At 36.2% G+C, this 17,090-nt stretch overlaps 2 protein-coding genes and 1 long non-coding RNA gene across 3 annotated transcripts; 2 read left to right on the top strand and 1 right to left on the bottom strand.

Annotated features, from left to right (window-relative positions):
- The first annotated feature begins 1,832 nt into the window (after positions 1–1,832).
- Positions 1,833–7,117, top strand: LOC112009257 (E3 ubiquitin-protein ligase WAV3). Its single transcript, XM_024041592.2, has 2 exons — positions 1,833–2,646; positions 4,760–7,117. The coding sequence occupies exons 1-2, from the start codon at positions 2,431–2,433 to the stop codon at positions 6,701–6,703; spliced, it is 2,160 nt and encodes a 719-aa protein (XP_023897360.1). The 5' UTR covers positions 1,833–2,430; the 3' UTR covers positions 6,704–7,117.
- Positions 7,118–8,369: 1,252 nt separating this feature from the next.
- LOC112009274 (uncharacterized) lies at positions 8,370–9,835 on the top strand. The gene is made up of 2 exons (XR_002882653.2): positions 8,370–8,900; positions 9,022–9,835. It is a non-coding gene; the product is annotated as an uncharacterized LOC112009274 (long non-coding RNA).
- A 1,586-nt stretch (positions 9,836–11,421) lies between these two features.
- LOC112009269 (uncharacterized) lies at positions 11,422–15,968 on the bottom strand. The gene is made up of 4 exons (XM_065776154.1): positions 15,750–15,968; positions 13,622–13,834; positions 11,779–11,902; positions 11,422–11,698 (listed from the first exon to the last, which is right to left on the bottom strand). The coding sequence occupies exons 2-4, from the start codon at positions 13,813–13,815 to the stop codon at positions 11,621–11,623; spliced, it is 396 nt and encodes a 131-aa protein (XP_065632226.1). The 5' UTR covers positions 13,816–13,834; positions 15,750–15,968; the 3' UTR covers positions 11,422–11,620.
- Between the last annotated feature and the right edge of the window lie 1,122 nt (positions 15,969–17,090).

The raw sequence follows: 17,090 nt of genomic DNA, 5'->3' as shown, positions 1-17,090 counted from the left end.
TAAATTTATTAATTAAAAAAAAAAACTTGTTAATGACCACACATCCAACCCAAATTCAGGAAATCTTGCATAATGGGGAAATAGATAACTCAAGTGAGAAGTGACACTAGTGTAATATTAGTTCAAGTTTTTTTGATACTTAGGGTGTGTTTGTTTGGAAGTGGAATATGGTGAATGGAAAACTTTTAAGAGAAAACGGAGATGAACACTTTTTTTAGAGTGCATTTGGTTGGATGGGGAAGAAGGAAAATAAATGATGGAGTTCAGAAATTTTCTCTCTCGACTCACCAAAAAGTTTTCTCTCCAAAATAGAGAGAAAACTAAGAAAGGAAAACTCATGATAAGAGTTTCCAAAAATACCCTTGGAATTCACCTCTCTCCAACGTGTTGGCTTCTTTTATTTTTATTTTTCTTTCTCTAGTACTAATGTGTTGGTTTTTTTTTTTTTTTTTTGCTTGCTTTTGTCTGGATATGTTGGCTTTTTTGGACGTGTAGCTTTCTTCTTCTTTTTCCTTTTTTTTTTTGGTGCTCATATGTTTATTTTCTCATTAATTTGGTTGGTTTTTGTTTTTGTTCTTTTTTTTTTAGAAAATAGTTTTGGGTTAAATTTTTTTTTCTAAAGTGTCCATCTATACACAGTTTAAAAAAAAAAATAATGTGTTACTTTTTGTTTTATTTAAATAGGGACATGATGGTAAATTTATACAAACTTTATTTTTAATCAAACAAAAAAGTTTTTCATCTCTCCACTTTTCCACCCTCTCAATCAAACACAAATGAGAGAAACTAAAATATTTTATATCCTCACACTTTTCCATCCTCTCTCTATTTACTATCCTCCTACTTTTCCATTATTCTAACCAAACAGACTTTTAATTCAATACTCACTATATTTTCCGATAAAGAGAGTATTGTTTATAGTTTTTCTTTTTTAAACACTTGGGGTCTTTAGGATTAGCCGTATATATCAGACCTAGATGTGCTAGGCATTTGTTCCGAGATAACTTCCACGATTAATGCTATGGAGCATGCTTATTGTGCAATCGTGGGTGAGATTATAGGACATGCATCACGGGTTGGCGAACTTTCAGGAGTATGACTATTATCCATGTGGATTTAGTTTCCGTGTTGCAAGTCAAAAACCTTGAAACAACACATCCTTAGATAAACATCTTGTGAAATTAAGCACATTCTTAGCTTTCACGTAATTGTTTATTTCAATAAAACTTACCGACGGTTCATTTTTCGATATAGTTAAGCACATTCTTAGATGATAAAACATCTTTGTGAAATTAAGATCCCCTTTTAACCTAAATCAACCAAAAAACAAAAGCATTGACACGAATGCTTTATCAAATCAAATTTCTTTCTGTCTCTCAAGATTGAAATTTAAGAAAATGATCATGCTAACGAGTACTTTTAAGCATTGGTTAATAATTTAATTAAAGAAAGTTTTTATGAAAAAAAATAAAAAAACAGTTAATATTTTAACAGTTTTTTTTTTTTATCTTCTATAAAAATATTGTCAAAATTTTTTTAAAATAAATTGTTAACCAATACCAATCCTCTAAAAAACACTAGTTAACATTTACCTTACCAAACGAAAAATAACCCAGAAAAGAAATCTAGAGTAAATAGCACTATAGGCTAGGGAGAAGAGAGAGAGAGAGAGAGGGAGGGAGATCCTTGAATGATAAATTAATAAAAATAGGAGGGGTATTATAGGAAATGATAGTTGACAAGGTGGAATAGTCACACACACAAAAATTAGAGGAAAGCAAAGCAAGTAGCTTTGCCTTTTCTTTCCCAATTCAACCGAAACGTGCTTTTATTTATATGTCCTTTTTATACTTCTCATCAAAACCTCAAACTCAAACCAACAGCTACAAAGCAAAGCAGTGCAGGTCAAAATCCTCAACATCAAAAACCCACGTCTCTCTCTCTCTCTCTTGCTTTCTTTATCTTCCATGGCGGCCGAAATAACTAATAAGAAGACTAATACTAATACACGCTCAAGCCCTCCAATCTTCTGCGACTCAGTCCCTCATTCTGACATATTTTAAGCCTCGCCACCTACATTCAACCTCTAAAGTTCACGTCTTTTACATTGAAACCTTCTTAACTCTCTCTCTCCCTCTCTCTCTCCTTCTCTTTCTCTTTCTTTCTGTCTCTCTTGGTTTTCGTGCTCATTTGCCACTTTTGCTAAAGCATCCCCATTACCTCTCTCACTCTCTCTCATTCCGAGAACTCTCAGCTTTGCTTTGCTTAGCTTAGCTCAACATAAGGGCTTCTTCGAGATCTGGGTTTTCTTGCTTTTGCTTTGATTTCTCAAAGATTTCATTTTTATCTTCCTTCATTTCCTTCTACTTCTATTTCTGTTGGTGGGTTTTGCTTGTTTGAGATCTGAAAGTGAACCCAAAAAAAAAAAAAATGGGAAGCAAATGGAGGAAAGCGAAGCTGGCGCTGGGTCTTAATCTTTGTGTGGTTGTTCCAAGAACTTTAGAGGACTCACCCTCTGTTCTTGAAGCCTCTGAGAGGCACTCTGATGTTGCTTTGCTCTCACCAGCCAATTCTTCTCGGCCCACCACACCTTCACCGTCTTCTCATGGTTTATGGTTGTCCAAAAGTGGTAGCAAATCATCAAAGGTACCAACTTGTTCACTATATATAGTAGTTCTACGCTTGTATGTGTGTGTGAGTTTTGGTTGGTTTTTGATGATCTTGTGAGTTTATATTGTTTTGGTAGTTATAATATTTGCAAAAAGAAATTTCAGTTTTGGTAGGACAACTAAGCTAGATAGTTGCTTTAATGGAGTTTTGCTCAATAATGGAAATTTTTTTTTTATTATTATTTAAATTTCAGATTAATAAAACTGGGAGTTAGGATTTTCTTTTAAGCATTATTTGTATTTGGTACGGTGTTTGACATGTGATTTGATTTGGAAGTTTTGCTACCTCAATTATGAGTGGATATTCGTTTTCCTCTGTATATCTACAGATGATGTAATTACATGTACCTTCTCAATTATATGAATATTTCTTGTTTGCTTCAGTTTCCCTGTTATAAATGACCATATGAATTTTTGTACCTATCTCATTGTTTTTTCTTTTTGATAAAAATATTTTTGTGTAATTGAATTATTGCTGTGTATGCTCTTTGGTCTAATAATGTTTTAAACAGGTTTTGAGGTCTAAGAAATCAATTAGCTGGGTACCTATCTGATGTCATGTTGCTTTTCCCCTCCTTAATTAGGCTTGTGGGGTTGTCATAAGTCCCTTTCAGGACCATTCTTTGTTTGCATTGCTAGTAAAAGAAGACTACAGATTTTACCCTTCCTTTTCCTTCTTACTTACCTTGGAGGGAATAAAAGTACTTTGTTTGATGACCCTTCTGTTTGACTGTTAATTTGCAAGCTTTCTAGCAGGGAATTTCAATAAAGGGGTAAAGGAGAGGAAAGGAAAGCTAAGAATTATCATAAAAAAATTAATGATTTCTCTCTCTTTGATGATGGGTTTTGCAATCTTTTCTGTGGTTGTTTTTAAGAGCCTTGGTTCATCTGTAACCATGTATAGTTTCTTGATAATCATTCAAAAGTGACACCTTTGATTTTTTTTGGCTTTTTTGTTTCCTACTATGCCCTCTATATATGGGATACCTAACATTGACTTCCTTTTCACAGCTTAGCTGATTTGTCAATCATTAATTATTTTTATGTGATAAGTAAACTTTTTTTAATGCTAAGCCCATAGGAAAGCCATCCACAGCTACACCTAATTGCTGTTGGTGGAAACAGCTATTTGCAATCTCCTATGCCCAATGGGAAAATGGGAGAACAAATCTAATTCTTCGATCTCTCAATCAGCTTACTTATATAACAAAAAAGGGAAAAAAAAAAAAAAAGACTTTTGCTGCATGCATGCTATAATATTAGAAAGTACTACTCAACTCGTTTCCAAAGAAAAAAAATTGGTTATTTATAAGATCATAAGAATGAACAACTTTTTGTAACATAAGAACCCTTAAGTTGGCTAAAGGGTTGGAGCTTCAAAATAGTTGGTGGCAAAGACACCTTATGGGATCATCTTTTAGATTCTTCTCAATCCTGTATATTAAGGAAGAGTATTTAGTATTATCTCTCTGTTTATTTTTCTGCCATTCACTATGTTTCATGATAATTCATATGAAAAAACTTGGACGTGGATGCATAGCTTAATTCAATATGTGAAAGTTACACCAAAAATGAAAACACAACTATACGTGCATCACATGGAATAATAAAATAAAAAAGGAAAGACTAGAAAAGGGCTTCTATTGAGTAGAACAAAACTAGTTGTTTTCAAAATATTAAATGAAGTTAAACATATTAAGTTGGGCATCCTTCTCTTCTGCAATCCTTTTCCTTTAGCTCAGTTCTATAATGACTTGTGGTTCAAATATACAAATATCGAACTTGAGATTTTGGTATATTCAAAAGAACAATTATCCGCAGTTTGCCGATTCTACTTATGAGCTAATAATTATGCTTGAAAGTGATTGTCTGAAAAGTTGTAGGTTCCTAAATTTGTCAATTATGAATTATGGAGCTCAAACCTAACTACAAAATTTTCATAATATTTGATTTGGTTGTTCATGTGTTGTAAAAGTTGTAACAAGATGTTTTTTCTTATCTCTATTTTTGAAGTACTTTCTGTGAGATTTTTGATTCTCTATGTATGTATAATCCTAAGTTACTCTGCTTACTTTCTTTCACATTTTCAGCAAACCTGCTCGATATGCTTAACCAAAATGAAACAAGGGGGTGGTCAGGCTATTTTCACTGCAGAATGCTCACATTCCTTTCATTTCCAATGCATTGCATCAAATGTCAAACATGGCAACCAAATCTGCCCAGTTTGCAGAGCAAAATGGAAAGAAATCCCTGTGCAAGGTCCTAGTTTGAATCCATCCCCCGGGAGGGCATCAAATGGTCCAGTAGGTTGGCCCCAAAATGATGCTTTGATGACAGTGGTCCGCCGACTACCTCCCCCACGAAGAGACTTGAATCGGCGGCATATCATGCCACTATATCAAGCTGCTGATCCAGCTATATTTGATGATGATGAATCCTTAGATCACCAGCCTGTATTTTCTGAAAGAGACTGTTCTTGCGATAACAATGCTTCAGATAGCATGTCTCTTAAATCAATAGAGATCAAGACATACCCAGAAGTTTCAGCTGCCCCTCAGTCCAATACTCATGATAACTTCACTGTCTTGGTCCATCTCAAAGCCTCTGCAGCAGTTACAAGCAAAACTCCCAGCAGAAACCAGGCTAGTTTGCCACAATTTTCTCAGACACCTCGTGCTCCTGTTGACCTAGTCACAGTGCTTGACATAAGTGGTAGCATGGCAGGTACCAAGCTTGCATTACTTAAGCGAGCTATGGGGTTTGTAATTCAGAACCTTGGCTCCAGTGACAGGCTTTCAGTTATTGCCTTCTCCTCCACAGCCCGTCGCCTCTTTCCCCTCCGTCGAATGTCTGAACTAGGTCGGCAACAGGCATTGCAAGCTGTTAACTCTTTGGTTGCAAATGGTGGGACCAATATTGCTGAAGGCCTGAGAAAGGGTGCCAAGATAATGGAAGAGAGAAAGGAGAAGAATCCAGTGGCCAGTATAATACTGTTATCTGATGGGCAGGACACTTATACTGTCAGTGGTTCAGGCAATAACCAGCTGCAACCAAATTACCGGTTGCTCCTTCCTTTTTCTATTCATAGTGGTGATACTACAGGATTCCAGATTCCAGTGCATACTTTTGGATTTGGTGCGGATCATGATGCTTCATCAATGCACTCAATTTCAGAGATTTCTGGCGGGACCTTTTCTTTCATTGAGACTGAAGCTGTGATCCAGGATGCATTTGCACAATGCATTGGGGGGCTTTTGAGTGTTGTGGTGCAGGAGCTTCAAGTGGGAGTTGAATGTGTGCACCCAAAAACCCGACTTGGCTCACTAAAAGCAGGAAGTTACCCCAGCCGTGTGATGGCTGATGGACGTGTTGGATTTATTGATGTCGGAGATTTGTATGCTGATGAAGAGAGGGATTTTCTGGTTTCCGTTAATGTCCCTGCACAGTCTTCCAGCAATCAAACATCATTGCTTAAGGTGAGATGTGTTTTCAAGGATCCCATAACTAAAGAAATGACAACATTGGAAAGTGAAGAAGTTAGGATTGCAAGGCCTGAAATAGCTGGACAAGTGGTGGTGTCAATAGAAGTGGACCGCCAACGTAACAGGCTCCAAGCTGCTGAGGCTATGGCACAAGCACGAGTTGCAGCTGAGCAGGGAGACTTAGCTGGTGCAGTTTCAATCCTTGAAAGTTGCCGGAAAGTATTGTCAGAAACTGTGTCAGCCAAATCTCATGACCGACTTTGTATTGCATTGGATGCTGAGCTCAAGGAAATGCAAGAGAGGATGGCAAGTAGGCATGTTTATGAGGCATCTGGGAGAGCATATATTCTTTCTGGACTAAGCTCACACTCATGGCAAAGAGCAACAGCAAGGGGTGACTCCACTGATGGTTCAAGTCTTGTTCAATCTTATCAAACTCCATCAATGGTTGAGATGCTTACTCGATCTCAGGCTATGTTACTAGGTAGTCCATCAGCACAAAGGCTTGTCCAACCATTATGGTCAGTCGGTTCACAACCGAAGCCAAGGTAAATTTTGCAGGATCATTTTGGGGGTCATCTTCAAATAGCTTTTTTTTTGGTTGCTTTTCTCATTTCCCTTTATTTTCAATTTTATTCTGGGGAGGGTGATAAATTGGAGAGATAAGAAGAGGGTTTTTTTTTTTTGGGCCGTGGGTTTTGCTCCTATCTAATGTGTAAATGAATAAAGATTGGGGAAAGGACGAAAGGATATATTTGGGGAGTAAAAGGGGACACTAGGTAGAGTTTACAACATTTATGTTCTTCAATTTTGTGTTGTGTTGGGGGTGGTGTACATAGAGAGGAATGGTTTTTCTCTTTGAGAGACCTGGGTATAAGTTTGTAATTGTGAAAAAATGGTTGGATGAACTCTTTCACCTAATATATAATTCACCTGCTCTCGATTCTTTCCACAGAGCTCTGTTAATTTCTCTCTCTTTGTAATGCTTGTATCTGTGCTGTATGTACAAACAATTCTTTGCAACTTGCAAGTGCACTTTTAAACAGATGCACTTAAAGAACATAACGAGTGCACAAAAAGAAATGAAGTGCATATGGACGGAAAAGTATGATGGGAAGTGTCAAGTTTCATTGAACCTAAGAAAAAGTGAGAAGTGCGAATGGGATCATCCCCAACCAGAGCCATGTTGCTTTTTGCTGATTGTTTCTTGTTTAGTTGCTGAAAGGTGGTTAAAGTATGGTTATACTTAAGAAAAAAATGAGGCTTTAATGAATTATACATAAGCAAATAAGCCTAAAAGTTACATCAAACAAATAGAATTTTTGAAGGAAACTTAATATTTCTTACCATGCGTGTAGGGACGGCAATTGGGTGGGGGGATGAGCATGGGTGTTTTGTTCTTGTCCTGTCCTCTTTTTCGAGGACGGGAGTAGGGCAAGTCAAGATGGGATAGGGTGAAAGGCATTTTGCTATGTCTAATGAGGTGGCATTGATCTTCATAAAAATCATAAGAGATGCGAGAGAAAGAGGAGGGATGACTAAGAGTACTAAAAGAGAAATGAGTATTTTGAGACGATATATATGTGTGTGTGTTTTTTATTTTTAGGGGGGGGTGGGGGGGGGGGGGGGGGGGGGTAGGTAAAATCTATTCCCATCCCTCTCCTCTCTAAGGTGGAAAATACTTATGTAGATGGACATGTCACCCGGGTGGAACATGGTTTGCCATTCTTACATGCAGCACACCATTCAATTAGAATTTTCAAATGCAAATTAAACTGAGGATCTACCGTCTCTATGGACAATCCAGGTTGAGTTTGCATTAAACTAATTGCTACCCTTGGGTTCCTTAAAAAGATATGCACTGCAACTGCTGGGGCATGGGCTTAGAGTAAGGACAGTATTGGTCTGCCTGACTCCAAGTCTCGAACTTAGGAGACATAAAAGCTTGAGCCTCTCTTTATCTAAAACAGATTTGCATAGCATGGTGTTGCCTTCTACTACATTCTACAGGTTTTTTGTTGCTAAACTAGATGAGGTTTGCTTAAAATTGGAAGGGAAAGCAGACAAAATAAAGGGCACAATCAGTAAATTGGAAGAAAATGCAGGTCTTCTCTTGAAATTGACTGCAAGTCTTCCTGATTATATTTAGGAGTTTAAGGCCTACCATTCAGTGATCTAGAAGCAAGTGCAACGGCTCTTCTACCAAACTTTTTTTGACCCAAAGATATTTCGCAATATTAACTCATTATTAAAGTGTGAGGCAGGCTTTGCTGGTGGGTCCTTGTTAGTGTAAATTCTGAATTATTTTTTTTTGTGGCAAAAGTCTTCCTAATGTGTTTTTGCTAAGAAACAATGAAAACTGTGAGATGACCTGGCGCTAACTAAATTTTTTATTGTAATCAACACTTTAAAACGTGCAAATCATGCAACTGAACACTAACAAGAGATTAAGAATATCCCTCCAACACGACACCGTTCAGAAAATGTTATAATGTACTCCTATCTCTTTCTATGATGTGGCACATCATGATCCTCTATTTAGACGCATGGTATGGATTTGGCTGTTGTTTGTGAATATTACTTATAGCCTTTGAATCCAGCAGAAGCAAAAACCAAACCAGAATAGCATCCTCAATCTCTGACTGACACCATCTCCACAAATATTTGTTTACTTCCCATAAGTGATGGAACCGCTGCCAGCTCCAGGCCCACAAGGTGAAGAAAGGCATGATGGACCACTAGGGTCATGGTAAGACATTAATTTCCATGTTTTCCTAGCACTCTTAGAACCTGAAAAACATACTAGCTAGTAGTAGTTCCTGTCTTATAGTTTTGGTTTCTTATTATGTCTTTGATCTTTGAACTTGCAGGTTATGGTTTCTCTGCTGCTGTGGTTTCTTTACTAGCTGCTGTCCGTTTTGGGTTCAACCAGGACCACCACCTCCATTGTGAGACATTTTCTTGATTACGTATTACTCTCCCTTTCCTTCTCCGGTTCTTCATTTGCAATACAAACTCTTTGTTCGTTGAGAAAAGATGCAAAGAGACAAGGACCGTGATTAAATTGATCATACTAGGTCTGAGGTATTTCGCAATTTACCCGATGCCTGCTCAGTGGGAATTTGTAGGCATCTAGGGTTTTACCCCTCAAAGATGGTCCCACTGACCATACCTTGAGGAGGTTCCGTGTCAAAAAAAAAAAAAAAAAATTTATTCAACATGGTTTGAAAGGTAAGCTGGGTGATGTGAATGACCCAGTTTGGTTTCCTTGAATACTCTTGCAAGGAGATATGGGTGATGATTAGAGGCAGGCTGTGTGGTCAAAGAGAGCTGTCCCTAAAATTTTCATAATATAGGCTATTTTAGGGGCTTTTCTGGTGATCCTGTTTGTTATTTTTGCAAGACTGGAATTGAAGAGACTGTGTATGTTTGATATCTCTATTAGGAGATGGGATGAGATCTTAGAATGGATGGGGGATTTAAAGGTGACTTTTTGTAGATTGGCTAGGAGTGCCTCGGTTTATCATGTTTGAGAGGAATGCTTGTGCTTCTGTTAAGGGTGCTAAAAGGGGGGGAAGAGTTGATTCATCAGATTAAAGATGCGGGGAATCGATTGACTGATTTTATGGTTCTTCATTCTGCTGTTAACAGTATTCTTTGCTGCATATGGAGGCTGTGTCTCAGTCCATAAGGGAGTTAGATTGGAATTGAAGAGACTGTGTATGTTTGATATCTCTATTAGGAGATGGGATGAGATCTTAGAATGGATGGGGGATTTAAAGGTGACTTTTTGTAGATTGGCTAGGAGTGCCTCGGTTTATCATGTTTGAGAGGAATGCTTGTGCTTCTGTTAAGGGTGCTAAAAGGGGGGGAAGAGTTGATTCATCAGATTAAAGATGCGGGGAATCGATTGACTGATTTTATGGTTCTTCATTCTGCTGTTAACAGTATTCTTTGCTGCATATGGAGGCTGTGTCTCAGTCCATAAGGGAGTTAGATCAGGGTTCGTTTTGTATTTGATCTATGTTCTTCTGCCCTGTTTTTGTTACCATTCTTTTTGTTTAGCGTGATATAGTTGAATTAGTGTTTTGAGTAGCTGCAGCTTGCTGCCTTCTTTTGTAACCTGCTTGCAGGTCCCTTTTTGGTTTAAATACAATTCTTAGAGCATCCGCATCAGCGGATGTAAAACTTTGCAAAATGCAAAAAGTAACAAATTTTACATATTTTGCCTAAAAAATCTTCCATATCAATCATTCTAAAATTGTGTATATTTATACATTTGTTATAGTAACCGTGCATATATACATGGTTACTAGGGGATGTGTATCCTATTATTTTATTAATTTCACATTTGGCTCCTTTTTCCCTCTCTTCTCCATCTGCAAAACCAACTTAGACTCATCATCTTCTTCTTCCTTTGTTACACACAAACACACTCACATAGAACTTGCAAGAGCACCACCACCAAAACGCAGATCCCACCATCCACCCAACACCATCCAACCATCACCACCCAACCACCACCACCATCACTCGTTAAAACAACCACCACCACTAGAACCCGTTAAAACAATGGAAACTCAAAATACAACTAAAATCAAACCTGATCTACCCAAAATCCACAAAAAATATACTCAAAATTAAACCATCAACTGAAAACCTATAACCCAAACCTGAAATCAGAATCAAAATACAAACCCAATGGTGTCAGAACACTAGAAATCAAATGAGAATGATTCAACAATGCAAGCTTCGACAGAGAGGGATTTCTTCAGATCTTTGAGATCGGTGCTTGTGGTGGAGATTGGTTCTTGTGGTGGAGAGTTGATCTGACTGTGAGACAAAGAAGAAAAAAGAAAACAAAGAAAAAGAAGAAGAAGATGGTTGTGGTGGAAAGGTAATCTGACCGTAAGAGGAAGAGGAAAAATAAGAAGATGGTTCAACTTATGAAGAGAGTGAAAAAATCATATCAAATGAAATGAGATAAGTACAAAAGAAAAAAGAGATAAAGACAATAGAAAAGGATAAAATATTAATTAATAAAAATTATAGAAATATTATTATTTAAATAGAATAAATTGTAAAATAGATGCACTGATGTGAGAGTTTTGAAAAAGTGATAATTTAAAATAGAAAAAATAAGTTCTTAATGTAAAATAGGAGAAAAAATTTGGCCAGACTGATGCGGTTGCTCCCTCCTTAATGGTTTATTTCTTGATGTTGTGTGTTTTTCTCACTTGTAATGAATTTTGTTAAAATAACAATACGCATAACAGAATTACTCAATCAATTACCACAAGCGACCAACTTATTCAGCTTACAAATGGGTAAATACAATATATATGCTTCTTTCTGGAGAATTGTAGTAGGGGTAGGAAGGAGTTCACTAGTGAGTCTAGAAAATAGATATTGTTTTGACAACCAAAATAAATCAAACGCTGGGATTATCCAACCAGCAGAAAGCAAAAACTAGACTGACTTGCTGTCGTTTGGTCTAGGAAGTTTCTTGTACTCGTAGTTGTTTATGTCCACTTTCTCTTGCAAAGCCTGCGTTACAGAAAAAAGAGAGAGGTCAGCTGCAAATGACCTTGACTATATATTGAATTATGCCAGAAAAAGCACTTTACCTTCAGCTCCTCCTCCAATGAAATTTTTTTTGGTTTATACTCTATAGGTCCCGTTCTGGACAGTGCTTTTCTTGTCTCTATAATCTCCCACTCCTTATCATCCTTCACCTTCGCAATATCCTTGCTGAACTACAAAGTTCCACCACACTTTAGAAGAAGAGGAGGAAAAAATATAAATAAGTAATGATCATGATAAGAACATGCCAGAAATGACCAACAAAACTCCAATGTTACAGAGCAAGCACAAAGGACACAAACAAACTGTCTTCAATACATTTCTTTGAGATATGTACCAGTAATGAATGTAAGGCTTGTACATCACTTGCATTACCAATATAGCTTTTGAAGGAACTTATTAAGCAGAACAAGCTTGAGCTAACAAAAATAAGAGTGTATACACAAATAACTGGGTTTTCAACATTAATTCCTTCAAAATGGTCAAGTATACGGGGGGACACCCAAATAAACTCAGAAATCATGAGCTCAATGCGAAGCGACTCATTAAGCTCAAGACTCAANGAGTGTATACACAAATAACTGGGTTTTCAACATTAATTCCTTCAAAATGGTCAAGTATACGGGGGGACACCCAAATAAACTCAGAAATCATGAGCTCAATGCGAAGCGACTCATTAAGCTCAAGACTCAATGTCAAGATCAAGCCATCAAGGTAGGAAATGACTAAAGAAAATGAATAAAACAACTATATTCTATCAGTTTGTCCACTGTTGGTTTCTGTACTGCATTACAACCTACAAAGAGATGACCAGACACTTCATTTATATCTAAAATTAGGATTAATTAGTGTCTAGACCTTAAAAAAAAGTGAGGTTTTAAGAAGTTTTACATAAACAAAAAGCACGTGACAAATGGACTCTTAGAAATAGAGGGGCCTTCACATCATTTTTACCAAAATGGTCCAATAAAAAAATCAACTTTGATTGCTTGCATCCTACTATAAATGATAGAAAAAACACATGGTGCTATAGGCACAGGTATTCAAGGGTTACAAGTTGTAGTGGACCAGAACACTCTATGGCTGAAAAGGTGGAAGATCTGATTTTAACTCTTATTTGTACAGTTCCAGCAATCGAGATTATATAATCTTACAACACTTGTACTCCAACTTAATTACTTGGACAAGCTTTAGATCCATAAATGAAATACCTAAAGCCATTAACTTAAAATTTTAGAACAACCTTAACACACAAAAAAAAAAAAAAAAAAACCCCAAAATTTATCATGAACGCTTATATGAACCAGCACCAACGTCCTCCTTCATTTTTAGCCCCTTTTTGGTCTTTTGATGTAAAACTACTCATCGAATCTGATTGAATCAACATCCTCAGAGCTCCCAATTTTTATTCCTAGAAATCCCCCCATCCTTTACTTTGTTTATCCAGTCTAAATTTTACTTTTTGAAAATAAAAAGAAAATGAACCACTTTTGATCCCTTTAGTCTTCATTTGTACTCCACAATCCACAAGAACTTGCCTATGAACAAAAAAAACTATCTGTCCACAAGGTAACACAACAGCCCTCTTACATCCACACTCCAGTAACCATGCTCAGTCTAAGCGTCCGTTTGGACTGAGGTTTTAAAAGTATACTTGTAAGAAAAAGTGAGGTTTTAAAAATCTGTACATAAAAGCAAGTTGAGCTTATAAGCTCTAGCCAAACAGACAGTAAGAAATAACAGATGTCTAATCAGAAAAATCAAAGAGAATGTTTGACAAGATCAAACAGCACTTCATGAAATAATACTTGAATTGCAACTTTAAATATGAGTTCAGAAGACTTGAAATAAATAAATTCACTAATTTATAGCAACAACAGCACTAACCTGCCTTGCAAGAGATGACCAAAACCAACTGCCCCAAACACCACGAGTGAGATCATTGGAAGCCCATATCTGATAAATGGGCTTTTTCTACCCCATCTTTTGAAGGACAATCCCGAATTCTGAATCTTAGAGGTTGTAGATGAAACATTAGTAGCTTTATGCGACTGACCTGTCGCTGTCTCAATACTTATCATTTCTGCACACCATAAGAGCCCTGCAGAGCAGCATCAAGATCACTTCTATTTGTATACATAAGATGACTTCTTGGGTTAGTGAACAAGCCATACAGCTCAGATTTCTGACCTTTTTGCTTCATAGTTTATTCATTTAATTTATTTATTTTTTATTATTTTTTTTAGATAACGAAAAATTTTATTAAGAAAAATAGCCAACCCGAGTATATTGGGGATGGACTATGGGGGCAAAAATCAAGAACCAAAATTACAATGATCAAGTAAAACAAGAAGGGATATAGAAGAAAAATGTGACAGAGCCACACTCCAAACAAGGAGAGTAAGTAAGAAAAAGGACTTAATCTCTAGCAAGGACTGTTCGCATCCCTCAAAGCATCTAGCCTTTCTTTCACTCCAAATACACCACGTCAAGCAATGCGGCACAAGTCTCCAAAATATATATATATATATATTATTTAAAGGGCAATCATATAGTGTGAAAATTTGAATATAAGTCTACCATTGACTAATCATCTTTTTTTTTTTTTGAGAAATACCATTGACTAATCATCTGGTAAATGCAATAACAACCCAAGCAGTATCCACTAATTACTATCTGTTTTTTTCTCTCTCATTTTTTAGATGAGATCATAAAGTCCATTAATCCATTAAAACCCAATAATTTACTCATCAAAGCTTTACATATTTTGAAATAAAATGATTTAATCGACGTAAATGGTTAACTTCAAGCATGTTTGCCCTATGTTTGACTGTTTAGATAATACAGGAAAAGCCAAAACTTCCACACACAAAAAAAAAAAAAAAAAAAAAAAAAAAAAGGAGAAAAAGTACACACACATATATAAAATAATTAAGCTTCATAACTTCCCAATTGTATATCACACTTTCATAAACATATCAAGGAAAATAGAATATAATGTGAAATGATGTATAATTCTTCCTCTTCTTCTGCAGCACTCATCCACTTCCACTCATCAATGCTTCTAAGATCCTCTCATCCTACCCAAGGCCTTCCTCCTCAGGCATTGAGGGCTGAATTGAAACCACTGAAAAGTTGCTACCTTTACAAGACTCACCTGAGTTAGCCTTCCCTTCTGAAACCACCACCTCATCAGATTTCTTATCCACCTCAAAATCCCCTCCTGAATTCATTTTCTTAGCAGACTCTTTATCACCACTTGATTCCCCAACACTCCCCTTCCTTCCCTCCTCCAAATCCAAACTCCTTTACAACAACCAAAACCTTTACAAGGCTCAAGTGAAAATTTAATTTGCATACTCCGGTAAGTATCAGTTTTCTCTAGGCTCTAGTTACACAAAGTCTAATTCTACATAGGTTATAGCCAGTCTATCCATATCAACCATCCGGCCCAAATATGTTTTCTCTTTCTTTCTAATTTTCGCATGTGGGACTTGGTAATTATTATAAGGAAGAGTTAGGCATCTCCCAACTACACGATGTGCTTATTTTAACAAGGAACCCCAGATAAACAAATCCCAAAATTCCGGAGAAATTTGCCCCACAAGAAATGATCATATAGTTTGTCCAACAATGACCAAACCCAAATGCCAAATTCGAAGTACCCATCAAGAACAGCGGTCCAAGTAACAACTTTCTTCTTCGGCATTTTATCAAACACTTTATGAGCGTCGGTTAATTTCCCAAAACCCCAGATAAGAAGTAATCAAATTAGCAAACATTTTTAACAACAATCACATATGTTTTTCAAACCTCTTTATATATATATACACACACACATAAATACATAAAAATTTCCAATTTCCAGTTTATTAACAAACAGATAACAAGTTAAAGCTCAGCTCTAAAATTTGAGGGTAAAGTTGGAGAATTGAATTGTAATTTCCTTGTTTTCAGCGACCAAACAAACAAACAAACAATAAAGAGAGAAAGGAAGAAGAATCTGTGTGCCCGTACCTGGCTAAGATCGTTGAAACGAAAGGAGCTTTGAATTCAGTGAGCAATCCAAAAAAACACGCAAAACTAAGAAGTTTTGATTTGGCAACAGAGAGAGAGAGAGAGAGAGAGAAACTCTAGTTTTCGTTCGGTAAAGAGAAGGATTTGGGCCGGAGGGCTTACTAAGGCCTAAATGAGCGCAAAAAATAATGGTTTTAGTTTATTTATTTTTGGCACAAAATTACAAACTCTTTTTGGTTTTTATATTCATTTGATGAAAGAATGTAATTTCAAATTTCAAATTTCAATTGAATAGACTTAGAGACGTACTATTCAATAAATTTTTGTTTTCTTTATTTTTTCAAAAATAATTAAATAGTGACTTCATAAAATGTAAAAATCCTACTATTTTAGTTTACAATCGATCTTGAAGATGAAAAGGCAAAATGACTATAAAAGTCAAAGTTGTGAGGATATGTGAGCTATAATGAAGATAAATTTTTTGTTAAATATTTGCAAAATGACTCTAGTTTTTATTTCTTTTGTCTAAAAAAGAAAGAAAAATAAAAACCAAAAAAAAAAAAAAAAGGTAAGGAGAACAATTTAGGTGGATATCATCAAAACTATAATATCTTACATATTTTTCACTTTATTCAATATTTTAGTAACACGTATTACTTATCATACTTATAAATAACTATTTGTAACCATTATTCACTTAATTGAAAGCTTTTACAATACTGAAATTTAGATCTTGTCTAGCTTACAAGAGACTTGTTCCTGCCAAATTTAAAAATAAAAAAGAAAAAAAGAAAAAAAAAAGAAAAGAAGAAGCTCATAGGAGACTAGAGATTAAGGGTTCGTTTGGATAAACTTATTTTTGCTGAAACTGAAAACTAAAATCTCTGTAGCAAAATAATTTTTAAATATGTGAATAATGTCGTGGGTCCCATTTTTAATGAAAAAGTGGCTGAAAAGTGTGTAAACAGTACGAAATAGTGCGTGAACAGTAATTGCACAGTGTGAACAGTACTTTTGTCCCCTAGTTGAAACGCATGCAGAAGGGGGGGAAGTCTAAAACGCGTCCCTCCCAACAAATAGACGCTATAATCTTTACCCAAACACATACTAAATCCTTGGCCTTCTTTATGGTCAACAGTGATTTGGAGGTGGCACATGGACAATATACCCAATAAGATGCATGCTTCCCACTATAACAAAGAGGCCAACCAAGTATCCAATCACTATTCCTTCCCCTGAGAACCAAGTTTCTCTACTCTCAATCTCCGTTGGTTTTGTTGGTGACAAGTTTTCTTGACACGACACCCAAATTTGCATTCCACACAACCCATTATTGTTG

Source organism: Quercus suber, unplaced genomic scaffold (genome assembly GCF_002906115.3).
Source record: "Quercus suber isolate HL8 unplaced genomic scaffold, Cork oak 2.0 scaffold_129, whole genome shotgun sequence".
Lineage (NCBI taxonomy): Eukaryota > Viridiplantae > Streptophyta > Magnoliopsida > Fagales > Fagaceae > Quercus > Quercus suber.
Note: the sequence above shows the minus strand (reverse complement) of the source record. Positions and strands in the feature narration are given on the sequence as shown.

Excerpts from the sequence above, each read along its gene's own strand:
- LOC112009257 (XM_024041592.2), top strand. The coding sequence starts at position 2,431 with ATGGGAAGCAAATGGAGGAAAGCGAAGCTGGCGCTGGGTCTTAATCTT. Across the intron at positions 2,647-4,759 it reads GTGGTAGCAAATCATCAAAG|CAAACCTGCTCGATATGCTT; the intron begins GTACCAACTTGT and ends TCACATTTTCAG.
- LOC112009269 (XM_065776154.1), bottom strand. The coding sequence starts at position 13,815 with ATGATAAGTATTGAGACAGCGACAGGTCAGTCGCATAAAGCTACTAAT. Across the intron at positions 11,903-13,621 it reads GGTCATCTCTTGCAAGGCAG|CAAGGATATTGCGAAGGTGA; the intron begins GTTAGTGCTGTT and ends TTTGTAGTTCAG. Across the intron at positions 11,699-11,778 it reads CATTGGAGGAGGAGCTGAAG|GCTTTGCAAGAGAAAGTGGA; the intron begins GTAAAGTGCTTT and ends TCTGTAACGCAG.